Source organism: Brachycentrus maculatus, unplaced genomic scaffold (assembly GCF_059751285.1).
Source record: "Brachycentrus maculatus isolate JH-2025_06_01 unplaced genomic scaffold, ASM5975128v1 h1tg000004l, whole genome shotgun sequence".
In the NCBI taxonomy this organism is placed as follows: Eukaryota; Metazoa; Arthropoda; class Insecta; order Trichoptera; family Brachycentridae; genus Brachycentrus; species Brachycentrus maculatus.
In genome coordinates this window covers 3,997,003-4,021,351 of record NW_028280759.1, presented here as the reverse complement: position 1 = coordinate 4,021,351, position 24,349 = coordinate 3,997,003, and the positions used below count along the sequence as shown (strand labels likewise).

At 31.3% G+C, this 24,349-nt stretch overlaps 2 protein-coding genes across 10 annotated transcripts in view; one reads left to right on the top strand and one right to left on the bottom strand.

The window, feature by feature from the left end:
* Positions 1 to 2,915: 2,915 nt before the first annotated feature.
* LOC148313975 (uncharacterized) overlaps positions 2,916 to 24,349 on the bottom strand; it is a 101,516-nt gene continuing 80,082 nt past the window's right edge. For 4 of the 9 annotated variants that reach the window (XM_088277702.1, XM_088277668.1, XM_088277693.1 and 1 more), the window contains 3 exons: positions 13,400 to 13,505; positions 5,753 to 6,231; positions 2,916 to 5,314 (listed from right to left, as the gene is read on the bottom strand). In XM_088277702.1, coding sequence (XP_088133828.1) covers positions 3,445 to 5,314; positions 5,753 to 6,147 — 2,265 coding nt within the window. In that variant the 5' untranslated portion in view covers positions 6,148 to 6,231; positions 13,400 to 13,505 and the 3' untranslated portion in view covers positions 2,916 to 3,444. Of the gene's footprint in view, positions 5,315 to 5,752; positions 6,232 to 12,628; positions 12,767 to 13,399; positions 13,506 to 24,349 lie in introns of those variants that run through there. The other 5 variants (XM_088277684.1, XM_088277719.1, XM_088277676.1 and 2 more) reach the window with 3 other exon arrangements.
* Positions 15,520 to 20,818, top strand: Tap42 (immunoglobulin binding protein Tap42). The gene is made up of 7 exons (XM_088271160.1): positions 15,520 to 15,678; positions 15,992 to 16,200; positions 17,026 to 17,155; positions 17,985 to 18,210; positions 18,966 to 19,131; positions 19,789 to 19,885; positions 20,569 to 20,818. The coding sequence occupies exons 1-7, from the start codon at positions 15,544 to 15,546 to the stop codon at positions 20,677 to 20,679; spliced, it is 1,074 nt and encodes a 357-aa protein (XP_088127286.1). The 5' UTR covers positions 15,520 to 15,543; the 3' UTR covers positions 20,680 to 20,818.

The following is a 24,349-nucleotide window of genomic DNA, read 5'->3' as shown; positions in this document are numbered from 1 at the left end:
AACCCTGGTAATATCATAAGAGCGAGCCAAGAAACCAAATTGCCTCAAATTACCAGCACATACTCTACGTTGCCCGTTATATATGGACAATCACAGGGACATTTACCATCATTAAAATACACACAATCTCCTACAAATACTCAATATAATGCACCTTTGACGTTGCCAGCAATTCATCAACCGGTGCAACAGTATGCAAATATACAGAATAATAAAATACCACAAAATTTTCAAGCAAGCCCAACTAATCACCAACAACGTCCATTACAAAATCAATATTCTCAAAATTCACCGATGTCACAAATAAATCAAAACTTTATGGCAATCGAACCAAACTTCTTCACACCACAAGTATTTCGAAACCCCGTTGTTCCACAATTACAACACTACATACCTAAACCTCAGAATCCATTCGATGTTTTTACTAGAACTATAAAACCCTCTCCAGTTGTTCAAGAAAAACCCCCTCCCCAGGAACAACAGGAACAGCAAGAACAGGAGCCAACACAAAAGGCCCCAGAAGAAGATGAGGAATCTGAAAAAGATGATGATGTGAAGCACAAAGTTAAAGAAGAAATTCAAGGTGAAGTTACCCACGAAGAAGAAAACGACGAGGAACAATTCGAAAATGGATACGAAGAAGCTGCAAGGGGTTTTCCTGCGTACGGTGAAAAGGATGATGAAGACGACTATAGAGGCGGCAGATATTACAAAGATGACAATGATGACTCAAATGGAAGACATAGTAATTATAAATCTTCGCGATATAATCACCATGATGATGACGACGATATTGATGATTATCATAGAGATCACGGTTATCATAGGCTGCACGACTACGATGGAGACTCTCGCGAACATTACTACTCCGATCCTAACCACGAAGGGTCTCAACATCACGCTAAACATGAACCACGTGAAAACAATCGAGACCCTCCGCGGGCTTCTAAGTCTCATCATAAAGGAACCAATAAACAAAACAAACATGAAGAATCCGACCATCGGCCTTCTACCCGTCCAACTCATTCCTCTAAGTACTACAAATCTAGTTCTCCAAAAGCACAAAAAAATCGCGAAGACACGCGCCATGCGAGCAATTCACCTAGAAAGCGAGTTATCAAGGGAAATCCTCAATCCAAAACACCCGTTCGTTCAGAACCTGAATTAACACCTCCAAACTATCAATATGGTTTCGAGCCTATCAGAGTTTCACATTTGCAAGAAAGTAGAGGAACGTCTCAAGACACGGAAGCAAGACCGTCATCTCCACCGAAAAAGAAAATTTATAAACAAAATTGGTATCTCAGTAAAACTAGTGAAACATAGAAATTTTTTATAATATTAATGTGTAAACTTGTAATATATAGATAGTTTTTTGTTAATTTAATTGATATTTTTTTAAGGCATAATGTAAGAATACTTTTATATTGTATTAAATAAAACTTAAGTGAAAGAAAAGGAGAGAAAAAAACAGAAATCTAAATGTTTTATTTATTGCTCGTTAACGTATTATTATTTTATCTTTTTATCCCAAATTTAAACATGGCGATTAAATCAATTTAGTATTCTTTTAAAAAGTGTTCTTTTATTCATTTTCAAAATATTATTTTATTCATTGGTTCGGCACTCAATCCGGAAATATTTATCGATATTTAACTTTAAATTTATCTTGGTAAATTTCAATTAGTATATAAGTATTTGTGAAATACGTGCTTCGACGCATTCTTCATCATTTTAAACAAATCATGGATGAAAACAAAACAATTTGATACTTTTGCGTCGGACGTCGAAAGATGAGAAGGGGTTTCAATTTTTTTATTGGAAACAGGCTTATAGAGAAATGTTCAGTTATTGACTTGCTGGAAACTTAATAAATATATAAAACATAAAAAAGATTTTTATTTTTAATGTTTTATTCGTAAAATGAGGAACCGAGATATTCCTAAGTTAATTTCGTATAAAACGGTATTTGGTATACCATATCTTTTATGTATTTATAAGTAAGTATTTATTATTCTATTACATAATAAAAAGCCGAGATTCCAACCTTTAATGAAAAATGTTTTCCTTCAATATACTGAGTATAAAATGGAATAGTGCCATCTATATATTTTCAAGAGAACTTTAATCATACTTTGATGCATTATTCGCTTAGCTTACTATGTAAAACAGTTTTCTTCAGAAATGTACAATAACATAGTTGTAGGAATTCTAATAGAGAGTACCGTATTTTATATTCCTGGTGGGCAAATAATTTAATTATTTAAAAAGAATAATAACAACACAATGAATTTTATTTTTGTTAGTAGGCCTTAAACACAAATACTATAAGGCGAGGTATTTTTAAGGGGTGTTTTGTTTTTCTTTCGATACTTTTAAGCAAAATTGATATACGGTATTTAAAGTATTCACACTTTAATCTCGATTAGTACATTAATAATTACAGTATCGGAAAAAATAATTTAGAACAAAATTACAGACCATTCAATGAATGAAATATTGTAAGAGTTATCATTAAGGATTTCTAGTTTTGTAAGTGTATTGTAAGTTTTGTCCGCCTCCATAGTGTAATGGTCAGCACGCTCGGCTACCATTCTGGAGGTCCCGGGTTCGATTCCCAGGGGGGGTCAAATAAATATAAGTGATTTTTTTCACTCTAATATTTATTCAATATCACCCTGAACTGGTACCTGAAGCGGAAGGCCGATCACCTTTCCTTCATATGTTAACGATCAAGATAACACTGCGTTTATATGCAGTGCCCTATGCACCATTGGGGTGCGGATAAGGGTTTGAAGTAAGTGTAAATCTCACATCAAGGTTTGTACGTTTATATGCACATAGATACAAAATAATTTAGCATATAAATTAAAATTATAATACTTTTTAGGACGGACTTAAGAAAATTGAAAGAATGCAATACAAAATTATTTTATTATTGTTAAATCAAAATATAAAATAATCAAAGTAAGACAGGTTTAATAAAATAATAAATACATTTTTATTAATAATAACAAAACAATAATGTCTTTCAAGTAAAATATATTTTTTTAATTTAATGAAAAGTTTAAGTGTTTATAAATATTTTAGCTGAATAAGCTTGTCTTGATTCTAACTTTCATTTCATGAACATTTATAGTTGGTGGTCGATGACATGATCTCTGACTATCGTTAATTACATTATCATTGATTCACTGTCATTCTACACATTTGTTTTAATTACTTGTGGAACTATTTTTCTTTTTCCAGTCTTATTTGCATCACATTTATACACACACAATTTCACCCTAACATTTAAAAGTAGTATTACTAGCCTACGTGTTATTTTTGGAAGTAATCCATACTGAAAAAAATATGCACATATTAACTATTTGAATATTTTACTACATATGTAACATAATTAGAATTTCATTTGGATATATTAAATTTGGCTTCATCTTATTTTTAAAAAGTTTCATTACTCGTATTTTGTTCTAAAGATTTTTTAGCGAATCGAATTTTCAGTTTTCTTCGATTTCCTAAAAGAACAATCATGGCTGCCATCACAATTATCAACGACCCGAGGCTGGCTAAAATCCACGTTGGATTTCCCGATTCCTGGTATTGTAGAGAAGTGGCTGACATAAGTAAAGGTGAAGGCCTAAGAATACGCACCACCGGTTCACAACCCGACTCTCTCACGTACTTAGCCCAGGTTCTATTGGCGCTAGGTAACTCTCTCTGCGGGTTTACAAAAGGTCTCCTTCCGGGAACTGTATGGTTGATATTCGCGAATTCTTTAATCTGTGTTTCCTCGTAATAGCAAAGCAAACTCTTCTTGCGTTTGGCACCCTTCAACGTAAAGTCGTCCGGGGATGTTTTCGAACCTACTAGAATACTCAAATCTCCCTTTACCATCGACGCCCAATCCCACATCTCCGCCACATTACAGTCACATTTCCACGGGTTGCCCACCAAACGTAAAGAATTAATCTTAGCGTTCTTCACAAATATTTGGGGTGATATCGTAGTCAGATTATTATTTCCAAGATCGAGTTTTTCAAGACTGGGTAATAGTTGCAAGAATTTCAAACTTCCCGGCAGAGAAGTGAATTGATTTTCGGCTAAATTTAGCACCGTTATGTTTCCATTCAGTCGGAATGCATTATCTGGTAAGGATGAGAGATTGCACCTACTCAAATCGAGGATTTTTAATCCGGATAACTGTTTTGGAAAAAGTGGAATATCTCTTACAATTATTAACGGATTACCGGCAAGCTTCAATTCCTTCAGTTCCGTGTAAGTTAGATTGCTGAAAAACACGCTAGCGTTTATTGGTTTACGCAGACCGCAATTGTTTAGTTCTAAACTTTCCAACTGCTTTAAATTACCAAACAACCCAGCTTCCAGCGAATTTAATTCGTTTCCTGATAATATCAATCTCTTCATAGAGGTCATTTTTGAAAATGTGTCGGAACCCACGAATGACAAATTACTGTATCCCATATTTAAATATTCTAGTTTCTCTAACGGTGCCAACAAATTCGTAAATGCATCTTCCAATGGATTATGCGATATATCGAGTTCTTCCAGGTGTCGCAATTTGTTAAATGTATCAGGAAGCTGTTTCAAAGTACAATTTCTTAAAAATAATTTCTCTAAACTCAATAATGGCTCCAGCGCCATTTGTAAATCTGTCACTTTCAAATAATTTCCAGATAAATGTAAAGTTTTCAGTTTTGTTGAATTTGAAAATGCGTAGTCTGATATAAGACCTTGAAGATGACAATTGGATAGATCTAATGTATCGAGATGAGGAAGGTTGTTACCTAGCGTTACAGATACGTCTAGATCTGTTAATTCATTTTCGGCTAAAATTAATGTTCGTATCCAAGTAGTGTTAATGAACGAATCCTCCGGTATATATGTTACCCTTGAATTTCTCAAATCTAAATACTCTAAAAGATGAAGATTTCCCAAAATTAGAGGCCATTCGATGTCCGTCAGCTTGTTTTGAACAAGTTCGAGTTTCTTCAATACCCCTAAGTTTGAAAATGTAAACTCGTGTATTTCCGTCAATCCACAATTATTTAAAATTAACGTTTCCAAGGTATTCAGCGGGTCGAACGTATTAGGACCGAGAGAAACTAAGGGGTTATTGGATAAATCCAAGGTATGAAGTGCAGTCAGGTTAACGAAGAACTCCGAAGAAAGGGTGGTCAATGTACAGGAACTGATATCGAGATATTGCAATGACTTGGATATTAAGAAGGGACCTTCGACGGTTTGTAGAGGATTCTCCTGTAGTTCGATAGTCAACAATCCTGGACAATCCCTAGAAAAAAAAATATTATTATTATTTAATTTGAGCTATTTATTGATTTTCTCAATACTTTTTACTGCACTAAGAATAACTGCAATAAACAGGGTCATAAAAATATATGGGTTTACTAGAAACGAGAACAATGGCATGATGTGTGATGAATTAAGGAAGTATTAGAGAAAGAAATATTGTTTTTATTTCCTATTATTCTAACACGTTTGCGTTCAACTTTATCGCATTACGTTGCTAATTATTACAATGCGAATATGTGGGTAAAGCAATTTCGCACGTGTAATTTAATTATACTTTTATAGTACAAAAAGATTGCTGCAAAAAAGATAAAAGCATTGAATATAATAACATATTCTCCAAGCGATAATTTATTTGCGGAATTTCATTTAAGGTACTTCAAATAAAAAAGTATAAACAGTAAATAAAGTATTGACTTACTCGAAAGCATCAGCATCAATTGATGTTATTCTGTTGCCTGAAACATCTACATCGATCAGATAGTCCAACCCTTCTAAAGACTCCTTTTCTATCTTCGTGAGCAGATTATGGGCTATCTGCAGCCTCCGCATTTTTATATTCTTGGGGAAAGGTTTAAGGGCTGTGACATTGTTTCCGTTCATGTCCAGAATATAAACATTAGGGCTCAACTCATCGTAGGGGACATCTGTCAGATTGCTCTCGGAACAGTCCGTCACCCAGTTGATTCTGAAGTAGTGACAGTCGCATTCATCCGGACATTCCAACTCGAAATTGTCGCCATTAAAAGCCTTCGCAGTTGATGCAAACAAAATTAATCCAAGTACTAAAACCAAAATCCTTTGACATTTAGCCATGTTGTGCTTGTTTATTGTATTTTATGTGATCAATTTTTCGTAAGGCATAATGAACTCAGTCGGAGACCTTCTGAAACTCGATATCTGGAAAGAAAAAAAACATGTTTTAGCGATGGGTTTACTTACACTATAATATAAGCATTTAATGATCTGATTTCATTTCGAAACATTGACTTTATTCTGAAGGTAAGGTGATCAGTTCTGCGCTACGGGTACCAGCTTGGGAATAATTTAAAATGAATAACATATTTGAGCAACAAAAAAATCTTATACATATCACCCAGCATGGTAGCCAAACGCATTAAATACTCACTTCAGTCTGTTTACAGTTATTTTACTTGTAGTTTTTTTTATTATTTATTTGGCAGTATAAATAATTAAATAAAAACACATAATAAAAAAAAAACAAAAGCAAAAAAAAACTAGAGGTAAAATAACTGTGAACAGACTGTACACTACGGAGGCGAATTAAGGTAGGCATTAGAAGTTTGTCTCAAAAAAATATGCTGCTGAAACATCGAAATGGAAATAAATATGTATAATTAAAATATTAGGCTTATCATTTAAACATATGTAATTTTATGCGTCTGTCTAATAGTCAACAAAACGATTTTTCTGGATCAATGTATAAACAACTAGTGTCCAAATAAACAAATGAACGAAAACACCAATCAATACATTTTTCACAGAAATAATAAAGTCATAAAATCAACTGAATTTAAAGGTATTACTACATCTTTTCTTTTAAATTAACGCTCGAGCAACCCTTTTAACCCTCGAGCTTTTACTTGTTGTGTACTTTCCAACCATACTACTACTGGCCCTTATCCTCGCCCAACGTTGCATAGGGCACTGTATCAAATTGATGTAATGGTAATTTGATTTTTATGAAAGCAGGGTGATCAGCCTAGCGCTTAAGGTAATATTAAATAAATATTGGAGAACGAAACCGGGACCTCTAGCATGGTGATCTAATGAACTTACCACTGAACTAAAGAGGCGGACAAATCACTTTATCGCTCACCCCTTTCAACAACGTCATATATCAAAAATCGTCAATTTTCAGTTTTGTATGTTTTCGGAATGCCCAGAAAATGTACTATATCCCAGTAAAAGCGGCATATTTGTTGTACTATATCCTAGTAAAAGCGCTACAGGGCAGAAAGTGCTGTTTTTGCATTTTGAAGAAAGGGTATTGTTTAATAGTTTTTCTAAATATAATGAATATTTTTGAAAAGGAGGAAAAACCATCAGATTTTTACCTAAAAAGATCTGTTGCACAGTAAAAAGTTCAATAAGTGGCTTGATATTTATTTTTAATACATTTATTATATTTTTAAACTTTAAAAACGATCTCCTGAAAAATCAAGTTTTTTTTTATGTATGACGTTGTTGAAAGGAGAGAGCGACATATAGCAAGAACAATATTTTAAACTACGTTCATTATTCATAAGTAAAAACGAAGTGTAACAAAGTTGATGCGGACGCTGTTCGTCAAATTGAAGTCATAATAATCTGATTCGCAATAGAATTTTGAATAACGGGAACATTGTTTATTTAAGTATCAAATATTTCACAAACAACAATTAGTATGCACGATCGCGATGAGCCGATTGCGACAAAAGCTTTGAATTTATGCAACAATTATCACTCGACCGTAAAATAAATTGGTCTCCCTAAAGTGGACGAGTCAGTGAACTCCTTAGGGGAATCGGAGGTTGGTCGTCACAGGAGCAGGTTGTAACAGCGATCATAACTTTGTAAGGTATTCCGTTGAAGCGAAGCGATGTAAGAGGGTGATGACCCTGCACGCTATAAAAATTATGGCGGCCATAGCAAGGTACGATTTCAGGATATAAATAACTGGCCAATACTTCAAAGAATGTTCCAGAAAATAGTGGATAATTTTTAAATATTTTTTCAATTATCGAAAATATTATTTTAAAACATTTTGAGTGTGTCCAGACACTAACTAACTAACCATCACGCCGCTTCCCCGCAGGGGTAGGCAGATAGAATCGAACGCCACACCACTCTGTCTGTGCAAACATTATTCACCTCTTCTACATTTATGCATCTCCTCATACATACCCGATTACGACTCCTGGCCCAAGCGCTTTCAAGTATTTGACATACTTAATTGTGCCAAGTTTTCCTCGGTCTTCCTCTGCTTCTTTTTTCTACTACATTCGTCTCACAAATTTGTTTATCAGTTCTTTCCTCACTCATACGTTCCACATGTCCAAACCAGTCCAAACTAGTGAAATTCTAGTAAATTCAAGCACTTTGTTTCGAAATTGAACACTATATCTAGAAGTTTCAAGAATTCGAGTAGTGTGGTAGAATTCCATCATGTGTAGAATTGGTGAATGTTACACGTGTGTAAAGTGATCACTTAAACCAGCCTATGATGGTCGTGAGCCCCGTAAATGCCCAGACATTCATATTATTCTCCATCTATTTTTGAAATATCAAAAAATATCAAATGAAATGTCAAAAATAATATAAAATAAAATTTATGTGGGAAAACTGTGTAGCTTTTTTACTCTATAGTATTTTTTGTTGTTTGCAGTAATAGCGTAAGCAATGAAGGTCGTATAAATGAGATGACTTCAGTTTTTTTGATCAGTAGATACGTGTCGAGTTCAGTATGCAATGCAGGTCAGTAGGTATGCTGATTGTCCGCTATTGTGCTCTATTGTACGCACGTCACAGTGTACTTCTCGCGGACCTTTGTGCTGGAAATTGAGTTACGGCACACCTACAATTTGGATACATAACAAAATGATCTTCGCAGTACAATGTCAGTTGGCAACTAGGATATGATGATCTTGTAACTAATCTCATTGGCCATTGAATGCCGCGAAGAAAGAGCCAAACAAATAAGCCGTATTAAGTCGCTCATTTGTTTCGTTATCAGTGCGCAGGAAATTTTAAGTGGGTTTGACCGGTGAAAACCGAATGAGATCCAACTCGTCATCCCAAAAAAGATGACAGAACATAACAGAACATATCCTGTTCCCAATAAAAATTAATATATTTTCTGATAATAATATGTGGTATCGTTCGCCTCCGTGACGTAATGGTTAGCGTATGTGGCTACCACGCTAGAAATCCCGGGTTCAACTCCCAGGGGATCAAAACCAATGTAATATTGTATCGGGTTGTGGTTAGTGTCGCGATCTCTTGAGTCAGAGTTTCTGGGTTCGAACCCACTCTACCACAATTTAATACCTATTTTTAATAATGAGCCGCTTAGACTCACAGAAATGTGTATAATGAAATTGAAATATTTAAGTTATAAAAACACAATCTTTTTATAAATAAAAAAGAATTGTTTTTTTCTCTTATATTTATTTAACATTGCTCAGGACTTGCGCAGTTTAGATCACTTTGCCTTCGTGTAATTAACAATTAATTTAACGGCTTCGATGCGATGCAGTGCCCTGCGCACCGCAATAAGCAAATGCTAAGAAGTTCCTGATTGTCCCACACTAGATTACCCCTCCTGTTCCATACACAGATTAAAATTAAACATATTTTTTTCAAGTTAGAAGCAATGAAAATCCTCCAAATGATCTACAAACCTTGAACATAATAATAATAAGCAAGGTAAATAATAAATGCACCTCACTTTTTTGTAAAGTGCCCTATGTACCATTTGGTGCGGATAAGGTTAAAAAGACCTCGTGTAAATTACGTTCACTTAAAAACTGCATCAATTTGATACAGAGCCCTATGCACTATTTGGTGCTGAAAAGGGTTAATAGTAGTAGTTGTGGTACATTTTATAAAGTTTATAAAAAAAATATAAAAAACACACATAGCTTTTTCTGTCCACTATTTTTATCCACTATTCTTTGTACTGTTTACCCAACCAGCCTTGACAAATACCTCGCCTTCTTCCTTGTATATATCCATCCTTGAAGAAGAAGAAGATAAGGTATTTGTCGAAACTGGTAAGAAAAAAGTACAAATAAAAAAGTGGTTAAATACAAAGTTTGAGTTTTATTATTTTTTATAAAGTTATAAAGTTTTATAAAAAAAAAACGATGTATATAGGAATAAATTGCAATGAAAACGTACAAACGCAAATTAATTAATTTTTTTATATGATAGATTTGATGTTTCATTATAATTATACGCATTAGCTGTCATTTATGAGGTCCTGGATACGATTCCCAGCTGGGCTCTTTAAATAATAGGTCTACCATTACTGCACTGAATAAACGAATGATTTCCATTCGCAAAATTAGCAATTTCACTGATGGCGTACTTTTTATACATATCGTAGTCACACAGGAGAAAGTGATGAAATGCATTTTTTACAAAAACGTGATCATTGACTATTTGATATCTTACTAGCTTAATATTGCCCTGAAAAAAATCCCAAAGGATTTTAAACTTGGAAGTATAATATATTGATTTGTTAAAAATGACTAACTGCATTGATGTTTATTTTCTTGCCAAGCAAAAGTGACTTAAATGGCCCTCCTGATTATTTGACGTTTTGGTAGTTGGTCACTTTCTCCTGTACGACTACGATATCTCCATACTTTTTCTTTTCCTGATCTCTATTTGGGAACAACAACAAAAAGCATGAAATTAAGTGATTTGTCCTGCTTTTCGGATTCTCACATTTAGGAACACATAATATAGGTATAGAAATGGAAAAAAAGTAGGGCTATGAGTTAAGAAGAGAAAAGGAGAATAGCAACACTCGGGGATTCATACCCGTATACGTACAAGCTTGAGTAAGTTAGAAAAGCAACTGTTAATGCACGAGACATCAAACAAATTAAATCAGGTTTTGTACATTAAAAGCATTGTCAACTTTGTGGTATAGTAATATAACTCTTCTTATCATTCATCTTTCACTTTGTGTATTACCACTTTTATTAACACTAATTTGTGACTACCGGGTTCGGGATAATCATTCCATCATCAGGGCATTCAAATATTATTATTACGTTCTGACTTTATACATAAATGTATAAATTTTGTGTAAATATTTTTGTATAAATGTCAGACCGTAATAATTTTATTTTAATGACATGATGATTGAATGATTATTCCGAAACTGGTAGTCACGATTTAGTGTTTATTAAAGTGGTATTACACAAAGTGAACTATGAATGGTAGGGAGAGTGTTAAACCAGGTTTAGTAGACATAATTCTAGGTCAGAGGGGGAGTTTGTGCAAGCCTGAAAGACTGAAGAGAAAGGAGAAAACCAACATGTGATCGATCACCTTGTTAACGTACAATTTCAAATAGATTAAAACATTAGATTTTTAAACATACGAACGCTACTTTCCTCAAAATCAAAAACATGATGTTTTTTTGTGCTATGCAAAAATTAAACATTTGGATTTTTTTATATGTCAATACCTACTTTTTAAGCATAGACCTTAACCTGGTGAGTTCACAGTATACTAGCTGTTTAAATTCAATTCGGTTATGAATACAGTAATAAAATCACACAAAATCAGAATGAATACGTTCTCATTCACATGGATTTCATAATCCGGTATCGTTCATTACACAGATATATTCACGTGAAACAAGTTATCTGAAAATGCATGTTGTATGTAAGTGATTCGAACAATTTTATTTCATAATACTAAAATGGTTTTGACGCAATACCTATGTTCTTTAAAAATATATCTCAATATTGAAAATATAAAAGATATTATTTGAAAAATATTTTTAAAAAAACTATCTACGATTGCAGATTTATTTGCCGTCCTCTTTGAATATTGTTTAAAACAATTTTCATTCAGGTAATGAAAATTGCAAAATTCGCACTTCTTCACTTCACTGGCTATGAATGCAGGAAGTTTATTCATAATTATACAATACAATAAAGTAAAAATAAAGTGCAGTATACAGCGAGAAATTTAAATAATTAAATTGAATCATCAGCACTAAAAATTATACGACATTATGACGGAAATAGTATCTAATATTTTACATTTTTACAGCGTGAAATTACAAACTAAAACACCAGGATTTTATTATTGAATCTACGTTAATTGACTTCAAGGTAAAGTTAGCAGTATTACGTACCGTGATTTTAAATGAATTACGTATTTCAAACAGATAATTTCCATAAAATAGAAACATTTTTTATACGGCTTAGTTTATTTATATCTGGATCGTATTGGAATCTCACGGGAATCTCAATTTTATGTCCTCTTTATAATATTTTTAAAAATGAAATAAATGAATGTTTTATTATTATTCCTTGGATATTTGTTTGTCATTCAAGTTATTTGAACCATTTAGAGGAAATTCTGCTAAAATATTACTTCAATATTATGAAGCCGTAGGTACTAAAAAATAAATAGTTAAGAATAAATCAAATAAAAAGTAAATAACCCTGTGCTCATCCTACAACGTACATCATTTTTACTATAACAAGTTTTGGAAAATGAGTGAGTCAAATATAGTACATGGAAATGATAAATATAAGGAAATTACCTTTCAACGATTGAATGTTACTTCACGTTTGTGGACTTTAAACGTCGAATAAGCGAATAATAATATTCCTGCAATAACGACCGCACTATGCACGCGAATGAGTCAGTGTTCACGGCTGAACTGTACGCGTAGAACTACATGATATGTACTTAGTACAAACTCAATAATATCGCAAATGTAGAGTTGTACATAGAGCCTGTAACACTACAGTACATTCTCGATTCTTGGTGGTCGAGACACTTTTTATTGAGTGGCACGTTAATACTAACTGCTGCCTTTATCCAATACCTATGTACGTAATACTCGATACGTATAAACTACCTTTAAGGACATTGTAGTATTTTTTAATACATATTTATTTTACCATAAACGCTTTCCTTATGAAAGATATTGTATTTTTAAAATTTGATTAAAAAATAAAGCTACAAACAATTACAATGCCGTGAATCAAATTTGATTAGGACACTATTTGAAAGCTGTATTTATTCCAAAATATTGTTATTTACAGTATGTGAAATTTATTAAAGGTACCTACGTTAATGAAGTTTGAATAACTGTTAACTATTTGTGTGTATATTTTTTTATCGAATTTTTTAAAAACATCGTTCATCGAAAAAAAATATCCATGAAAATGTTATATTTTAATTTCCCTTTAATTTCATTAATCAAATATGTATCTACAAATATGCAATACCAAAAGGTACACAGTGTGCATTCCGTGAACTGCTTTTTAACCTTTCGCATTTTATATGTGTAGTGTAAATATATTACCTTTACTGGGAGAATGCATTCCAAATTCTCATTTCTTTACATCGTTTTGCTTTTGGTCACGACATTCTTTCTCCAACAGGTTGCAGAAAAAGGTAACTGGAACATACTTTGGTATATTTCAGAAATGGCTGTTGCAATATAGCTCAAAATGCACAAATTGAAAAGGGGGTTATTTAACTTTTTTGAGAATACTTAATGTACTTTTTTACTTAAACATCTATTACATATACATGTATAAATATGCGTTATTAATTATATCTACGTATTTTTGAACTCCTAGTTAACATACAAAAATAAATAAAATCTCTATTTTCATCTTCCTTATATGATCAGATAGGAATAAAATGATGTCCGGTAAACGCACTATTCTACTAATTGCGTAGTTTAATTTTCTTTTTTTCTTTTTTGCCAGTTGCAATACAAATGATAATATTTGTCTCATCCAAATTTGTATATACTTGTACCTTGTAATGGAAAAAAATAATTATAAAAGGATTTGAAATGATCTTATGTTTTAAAAATTACCATTCGCATAATTCAATGCTGTCCAACTCGAAAATGTAAACATGATAATTGTATAATTTCTTATTGGAAAATATGTATTTTATAAAGAACTCATAGAATTTACATAAATAAAGTTATGCATATTGAGCAATAATCTTATTTTATAGAATGAGATTCAAAAGACCCAATCGACAGCAGCGGTGCAGTGATAAATGAAATAATCCCGGACGATGGATAATTTAATTGACATTTAGATACCCCCTAACCCAAATATTTCATTCAAAACTTAATTTTCCAAAAAGAAATTTAAAACTTGGAAGTATTTTATGGTTATGCGGGTAAAAGATAAAAATACTCTTTGATTTGTATTGTATATAAGTACGTCGTATTTAATTATCATAATTTTATTTCATGAAGTTGCTACATAAATTCTGCTTATTTCGAAGCAATTACGAAAGGAAATTGATTATTCAAAATCGGTATTTACATATGAATACATATACATATATATATATATATATATATATATATATATATATATATATATATATATATATATATATATATATATATATATATATATATATATATATATATATATATATATATATATATATATATATATATATATATATATATATATATATATATATATATATATATATATATATATATATATATATATATATATATATATATATATATATATATATATATATATATATATATATATATATATATATATATATATATATATATATATATATATATATATATATATATATATATATATATATATATATATATATATATATATATATATATATATATATATATATATATATATATAAATATATATATATATATATATATATATATATATATATATATATATATATATATATATATATGTATATATATATAAATATATACATATATATATATATATATATGTATATATATATATATATTAGCACAATGTTTATTGCAATGCTTTTTACATTGTGCATTGGGCTCGTAGACACGTAATGCTCATGACAAGAATTTTGTTATTATTTTAATGACACATAATACAAAAGGGTGAGTTAAACAATCATAAACACGATGTGTTAAACCGAATGTAACCCAATTGGACATCTTGTAATTTATTTATTTATTTCCGGTTTTATTATTACATAAATAATAAAATATTATTTTAGGATTTTAATATATCGCAAAACAGTTGTAACTATTCTCATATGACATGGTGTTTATACTTAGTGTACATATTCTTTTTTTACTATCCCGAAAATCGAATAATATCGTCGAATTACGAAAATACAAACAATAGTGAAAAACTAACAATAAACGAATGGAGTAATGTAATGTAATAACAATAAATATATAAATAAAGTAGATCATGAAAATAACTTAAAATTTAATATATTTAATCGTAACAGCAAAACAAAATAGCTGTTTTCAGTTTTTCCTAAAAATGTTTTCTCCACACTTTCTATTTACCCCATAGAAAGGGTACAGCTTTCATTTTTATGGTCACTTTATTTTTGTGTAGCAACACTGAGAATTGAATCTCTATGGATTTTTTACATGTCTATGGTTCGTGGGTTGAAAAAAGAGAAAAACAAAACAATATCGTAGGAATGGCGTCAACGTCAGAAATTCCGGATTTTTCCGACAATCCCGAAGAAAAGTTATCTGATGTATTTGACAATGCAATGAAAATTTACAATGAAGTGGAAAATTCTAAAGAAGCCACAAACAGCCCTAACGTACAGGTATATGCAGTTTTTATTGCTTACCTAGATAGCATAACCTCAATTGTAACACAAGTCATGTTTTTCAATGTAAAAAGTAAAGTTATAATATATTTATTGTCATTTTTCGATGTGCATTTGTATATTAGAAAAGTTTATTTAATAGACCTGCTTGCTAATTTATGTACTTTTAATTTGTTTGACATGACTCATGTTAGCCGAAATATCGCAGATTTGTGGTGTAAGAACCAGTGTAGTGGTGTAAGAACCAGTGTAGGTTTGTTTACCGACCATGTTTTATACATTTTGCTCATTTGTGTGTATTTAATTTCAGCAAAATATTCAGAAGAGTATGCGACTGTTTGAAAATGCAACTCGTTTGGTATCCCTAAGTGCTGTTTTTAGTTCGAATGAAAGCGTAGAAGAGCTGTCAACAGACTCTCTCCAGTACCTACTTCTTCCCGCTTTACTGGGAACATTAAGCTTGAAACTTACAAACCAGCCAAGGAGAGACATCATCAATGTGTCAGAAATCTACTTTAGGTAAGGAAAATATACAAGTTACCAGTTTAAACTTTCATCATAAACTAAGGGAAATATCTTTGTTTTATAGATAATTCGTAATACTGAGTACAAATTATGCCATAACCAAAATCACCACAATTATTAATACAGTAGACACTCTTAACCGGCCTTGACGGTACCCACCCAGGGCCGAACAACGAAAAAGCCGGTTATAATATATATTCGGATATATATATATATATATATATATATTATAATTCCGAAAAAGCCGGTTATAATATATATTTGAATATATATGTTACAATATATATTCGGATATATATATTTTAATATATTCGGATAACGAAAAAAGATAAGGTAGTGAACTCATTTTAAAAAACACTTTCACAAGGAAGAAAAACAAATACAATTTTTCAAAATACTAGGAAAACAGAACTTTTATTCTGTATTAGAAACTCACACATTAAAAATTAACATTTCGCAAACTGTAAAAAATATGTACCAAAAATGCATGTATTTTGGGCGCGAGGCATTAATGCGAAGCGTCAAAGTGATGCCGGTTAAGAGAGCGTCTATTGTAATGTAATAAACTAAAGAGAAATTTATTGGCACGTTTATAAGTCTACGTATAGGCTTTTGATGACGATTGGCTATTTTAGCTGCAGATCATGTCTTTACCCGCTCGCATGCTATTGGGTAAAACCTGATGTAAAATATGTATACAATATTCTGTATGTACAGTCAAAAATTATATATATTTATTTCTTTATATGAAAGTTTTACTGTATTCTATAACTTTATCATTGAAGAACTTAATGTTATTGTTAATGTTTGTCTTTTCAGAGATTTTATTCAGCGTTGTAAAGACTATGGAATCACAGAAATCTCTGTTCCTCAACCTGCCGAGCCTGAATCTGGAACTGAAGGCAAAATCAAGGCTACTCAAAGTGAGCAGGCCAGATTAGTTGCTATGGTAAGCAAAATTGCCTTTAGTTCTGCAATTGTGCGTCAGAGTTGACCTTTCAAACCCTCTTGAAGACTTTGAAAGTTTAATGGTTAATAGCTACTTTTTGAAGAACTCTAATATTTTTTTACCTTGGAGATATTTTCCGCCTCCGCGGTGTAATGGTCAGCGTGTTTAGCTAACGTGCTGGAGGTCCCGGGTTTGATTCCCAGGGGGGTGAAAATAAATATTAGTGATTTTTACGCTGTAATATTAATTTGATATTACCCTGGACTGGTTCCTGAAGCGCAAGAGTGATCACCTTGCCTTCATGTAAGTAACGATCAAGATAACACTGCGTCAATTTAATGCAGTTCCCTATGCACCATTGGATGCGGATAAGGGTTATAAGTAAGTAAGTAAGTAAAGTTAGATATTTTCATTCAACAATATATTATCCGCTTCCGTAGTGTAATTAATGGTTAGCACCCTTGGTTACCGTACTGGAGTCCGAGGTTTTTTCACTCTCATATTTATTTAATATTACCCTGGACTGGTACCTGAAGTGGAGGGCTGATCACCTTTACTTCATGTGTTAATGATCAAGATAAAACTGAGTTTATATGATGCATTCACCTATGCACCATTGGGGTGCGGATAAGGGGGTTTGAACGGATTTATTGAATATTATCCTAGATTGGAGTTTGAAATTAAGACCAATGGCTGGTCACCTTGCCTTATGTGTATCTGTTTAATTGATGCAATAGTCATGAAGTAAATATTGGAAAACCTTTTTTTATGTTCTATCTATTGTCCACAGAAATGAATAACTTCTTTAAAATAATTGTATCTTTTGTAGGTGATGAACCGTGAAGAAAAATTGAGAAGGTATAAGGAACAAAAAGAATTGCAAAGTGAATTAAAAACACTCAAAGCCGCTATGGATTCACCTAACATAGATGATAGCACTAAAAGAGATTATTTTACTACCTTAATCAAGTCTTACATTAACCAAGCAGTGGACGAATTAAGCAGCATAGAAGCTGAAAAACCCCTTTTAGAATTTATGGAACAAAACATGAAAGGTATGTATTTTCTTTATTTACATTTAAGATTTTTTCCATTGTTTACTATGCTAAGAAAGCCGTTACATTCAATTTTCAACTAGTATTTTCAAATCATATTTGAAATAACAGTTTACATTTTTCAATAATAATACAGACTAAATTGGTCGTAAGGAATACAACACTACTGACCAAATTTTCTCCTTATAGTTTTTGCTCATTATATAAGAATATTGGAGGCTAAAAAGTATAATTTCCTGTATACAATACCCCATATTTGAATTTCTATTGTATGTGATGCCATAAATCTCTCAAAACTGTTAAGTGTTGGCCTCTTCGGCGAAGCATTCAGGGTAAACTCTGACTAACATAGCGATGTAAAGGTGGGGACTGACCAAAGCATTTCGTCGTAACGTCTCTCGCGGCGAGCGCTCTGACTATACGAATGCTCGCATCGTAATGTGTTACGTTACGACAAAATGGCTCTGGTCAGTCCCCACTATAAGAGCTACGACATAGTACACGAAACACAAACATGCAAACTGATCGAGGTTGCAAGACCTGTTATTCCACTCCACAACCTGACATAATCCAAACTAAACTTAAGAGTCATACGCAAAGGACCATTTGTCTTCAGGGCTAACAAATATAATCTGAAACAACAAAATTTAAGGAGAACTATTTAGTATTATTTAGTATTTCCTTACTATAACCATAAACTTGCAATACCATGATAATCAAGTTTATGTGTAATTTTTTTTAATTATATTCCAAAGGTGGAGCTCATCTTGAAGAGAAAAAACCTAAGAGACCGGCAGCACCATTGAAACCCTTCATTATCACAAAAGATGATGTCCAAAAAACTGTTTATGGCCTCGGATATCCCGCTCTACCAGTATTGACAGTAGAAGAGTTTTACGAACAAAGAGTCCGGGAAGGAACGTAAGTTTTATTTTCATCTTGGTAGCCCCAGAGACATTTTATGCAAATGTATTTACTCTGCTAACATTATACGAAGTTAAAGTGACATTTTATTGACAATATAGATTCGTTTCCAGGGTGTATAATAACATACAATTTTTGTGAAAGTAAACATGTTTATTCCAGTCTAAATGACGTTTTTTTTTAATTACACCAATTAGATTTGTGACAGATCCTGTTCTGCTTTAAAATTAATGTTTTATTTAATTGGCATGTAATAAAGAAACATGTTCATGATTTTTTTTATTGACACATTACTTGCATATATTTATAACACATTGTTTACGGGAGACATTTAAAAGCGTCTTTTACATGCTATTGGTAGAGAGCGGGATACTCTTATAAGCATTATACATATTAAGTTACTTTAGGTAAAACGAGAGACACACCAAAATACATTGTGTGATCAGAACCGGGTTTGCGGTTACTTGTGATTAGTAAACAACCATAATTAGTATACTTGTTAGGGTTGGGGTTGATGGGAAAACCACCCGACAACAATGGCTTAAGCATTTATATAGTATTTTATACTAGGTATTTCAAATACATTGTTAGTGTAGGATTTGTGAGCATTTTGTTACTTATTCAATTTTTTCTTACATATCGTCAAATCTTTAGGTTCCCTGGACCACAGCCAAATAAGGGTATAACGTCCTTGCAAGAAACAACTGAAGCGGACATGGAAAAAGTAAAGGATAAAGAAGAGGAAGAAAAGGTATTTTGTTCACAAATTATATGAACATATTTCTTGTCACCGCCAGTAATTATAATTAGTGCAGTAGCTCCAGCATTTTGCTCTCCCTGTAGCTCCTGCTTTTTAAATTCTCTGTACGACATCATTTCTTAACCTCAATTTTTTACATAAATTATTGTTAACATCCATTGTTAATTGTCCGCCTCCTTAGTGTAATGGTCAGCACGCTCGGCTACCGTTCTGGAGGTCCCGGATTCGATTCCCAGGGGGGTAAAATAAATATAAGTGATTTTTTCACTGTAATATTTATTCAATATTACCCTGGACTGGTACCTGAAGCGGAGGGCTGATCACCTTTCCTTCGTGTGTAAACGATCAAGATAACACTGTGTTCATATGAAGCAGTGCCCTATGCACCATTGGGGTGCGGATAAGGGTTTTATTATTATCATTGTTAACATACCTATTGACTTACATGCATGTATCACTCAGATTATGAAATACATATACGTATTTGCTTCACAAATGTTAATTATGTTTCTCAACAATATAATAATAACACATTATAATTTTTTTTTTCATTTAATTGATTTCTACAAAAATAGTAAATAAACGATAAATTTTTATTAGCAAAAACAATTAGTACTAGTCATTACATTAATTTTATTTTACTATGCTAATTATGTATGTTCAATATATTTCAGGAAATGCAAATAGAAAGAGATGACCAAGAGGTGTTAGAAAGAGCAAGAAACCTCGATGAGTACAAAGACGATCACAAAAGAGGATGGGGAAATAGATATAACAGAAGCTAATTAGCCCTGAATGTATTTTAACTTATTGTGATATCATCTATTTTATTTTTACGCGTAATATTCACCACATGCCTCAAGTATTTCTATTTTAATAGAAACTCATTTGTACAAGAAACATGTAAAAATATGCCTGTTACTATTTTGTGTTTTAATCAACTCCCATTGATATTATGTATTATATATTATTCAATATGTGTGTATATATATATATATATATATATATATATATATATATATATATATATATATATATATATGTAATAAAATACCTAGGTACCTACCTATACATTTTATTAAGTACTTACAAAAAGTACCTACATAAAACAGTTCTACCACCAGATGCCGCATGCGTCGCTCACAATAAAACAAAAGACTTCCGATAATATTATTAACTGTCAGAATTAGATAGATAGATAGATAGATAGATATAAAATTATTATAAAGATAAATTAAGAATAAACTTTAATTACAAAGCAACACATTGTTTATTTTATTATTATACACCCACTTTACAAATTATTTACACTTAATTTTCAAAAGGAAAATATTACCACGTTATAAAACGACAATTTTGTTAATTGGAAATGGATTATGAAACATTAGATATATTAAAACAATTACTACAATATGTTCGGAGTGAGAGAGAAAAATTAGAAGATGATCAAAGAAAACGATTAGAAGATAATCAAAGAAGACGTGGAAATCTAAGAACTAGTGATAAAATTAAAGATAAAAGTCCATGTAAGATTTGTGAAAATTTAAATAAGGGAACTCGATATCACTCTGAAGCAACGTGCTGGTTTAAAACAAAGGAGGATGATAAGATTAATAATAAAAATGAAGATTTACAAATTACACAGAAACAGTGCTTGAAGAATGAAAATAAAAATAATGTGGAAAAAATTTCTACAAAATATAAAATAAAACATACTCCAGAAAAGAAGAATTTCCAAGCAGATTGTATGAGCAGGAATCCAGTATTAGAATCGAAGGAAAATGCAAATGAACAATTAAAAGTTGTAAATTTGGTTAAATTAGAAGATATTTTAATAGATCAGAATAAAAATGAAGACATACAAATAACACAGAAACAGTGCTTGAAAAATGAAAATAAAAATAAAGTAGAAAAAACTTCTACGAAAGATAAAATAAAATATACTCCAGGAAAGAAGAATTTAGAAGTAGATTGTCTAAGCAGGAATCCAGTATTAAACTCGAATGAAAATGCAGATGAACAATTAAATGTTGTAAATTTGGTTAAATTAGAAGATACTTTAAGAGATCAGAATAAAAATGAAGGAATTCAAAAGAAAAAAACAAATGGATTGAAAAAAAACTGTGTCTACTTTAAAAGGGTCAAGAAAAAAAAAAAAAAAGAAAAAAAAAAATTACAAAAAAAGAAAGAAAAAAAAGAACGGAAAAAAGAAAAAAAAAAAGAAAGAAAGAAAAAAAAACAAGAAAGAAAAAAAAGAAAGAAAAAAAGAAGGAAAAAAGAAAGAAAGAAAAAAAAAAAAACTTTATCATATCACTAAACTTATACCAGTCCCTTCACTACAAGAAGATGATCCGGAGGACGAGTGAAAATTTTACTATGAATTTTCTTCCCCAAGGGGGGAGATGTAATAAAATACCTAGGTACCTACCTATACATTTTATTAAGTACTTACAAAAAGTACCTACATAAAACAGTTCTACCACCAGATGCCGCATGCGTCGCTCAGAATAAAACAAAAGACTTCCGATAATATTATTAACTGTCAGAATTAGATAGATAGATATAAAATTATTATAAAGATAAATTAAGAATAAACTTTAATTACAAAGCAACACATTGTTTATTTTATTATTATACACCCACTTTACAAATTATTTACACTTAATTTTCAAAAGGAAAATATTACCACGTTATATATATATATATATATATATATATATATATATATATATATATATATATATATATATATATATATATATATATATATATATATATATATATATATATATATATATATATATATATATATATATATATATATATTATATAAAACCAACGTTGAATTAGTATAAATAAGTGAAAATATAGGATATTTCTGGCAGTTTCAAGTATTATTTTTATTTACAAACAAAAATCATTGATTTTGGCAAATCGATTCAGTTTAGTCGAATTTTGACATTAGTCCTATGCGCACCTAGCGGATCACTTCTGAACTACTCGGAGAAATGCTGTATGTTGCCATAAGTTCTTGGTTAGATTCCCGACATAACCATATAATAATTTCTCAAAATATCGCTAGATGGCGTTAGTGTTACTTTTCAATGGTTTAATTAATAAATGGCGGAAGTTTTGAATTTCACGTACTATTAAACCGTATACCATAAACAATTATAAGCACAAATTAAGTAAATCACTTACTAACATTAAATAAATAAGTCATAAACCTTGTTGTTTTGAGAAATCGATAAGGAAAATAGTAAATTATAATTCTTCCAATAGACAAACGTACTGTAAAATTAATAGGTATTTTCTTATTAAATTCAATATGATAATAATAATAATACTTAAAACCTTTTATAAAGGGCATCGTGTCAAATATTTTTAAAATTTTATATTGTAATATTTTTAAAAAGTTTAAATACTATTTCACGTAATTTGGACATATAATTGAAACGTCACAGCCTTAAATAGTCTTACTACATTTTGTATTATATATGAAAAATGAACGTATATTGTTTGTATATATTCCACTTCAAATTAATTATTTCGCAAATCGTATTCGATTTGAGGCAGATAATTTAAAATTAGCTGCGTCAAAGTTGTAGTCCCATTCATTTCCGAACGATACAAGTGAGAGTTGAAAATACAAGAAATCAAAAATATCGGTGGCAGTGCATAAAAGAGCAGTGTCGTTTGTCGCGTGCTGCTGATATGGAAGTAACTCCCTCGGTTCTGCATTTTCAACTTTTTAACTGGCAAGGCAAGGTAGGTACTGCTTCCGGTTCAGAAACCTTAATACCTATCTTATCGACACAGGTTTTCTATGGTTTTAAATTATATCTAAATTCAAATCTTTTAGAATCAACCTGGATAGCGCTGAAATGCAGGCGAGAGTGCCTTTAAGAGGAAAATATTACTCGCAGTGTAATTCTTGGTTATGTTCACTTGCTATTTTCTATCTGATTATTATACAGTGGAACCTCTCATAATGAGCATAATTCGTTCCAGAATCTTACTCGTTAAGCGGAATATTCGCTAAGCGAAACATTCTTTGTTTTGACTAGCGCGGAAGTCCCGGCGCACAAGTGAATGTCGTGAAAAGGGGACTTGCCTTTTCTCTGTAACTCGTTATGCGAAATGTCGCTCTTTAAGGGAGCAACTTTTTACCTTTTTTTGCTCGTTATGCGAGGTTCCACAATATTATTATTTTATCTACCTGTCCATACACAGGCATGTTTGTATGCATACGTATGTTTGTGTGTGTGTGTGTGTATGACTGTATGTGTGTGTATGACTGTATGTGTGTGTATGACTGCATGTGTGTGTCTGTGTATGCAATATAATATACATATGTTTTATGTAATATTTTATGTAAATTGTTATTTACGTAAAAGAATAAATAAATAAATAAATGAGTAATGAGTAATAATAATGAAAAAAATAGGAAAGTAA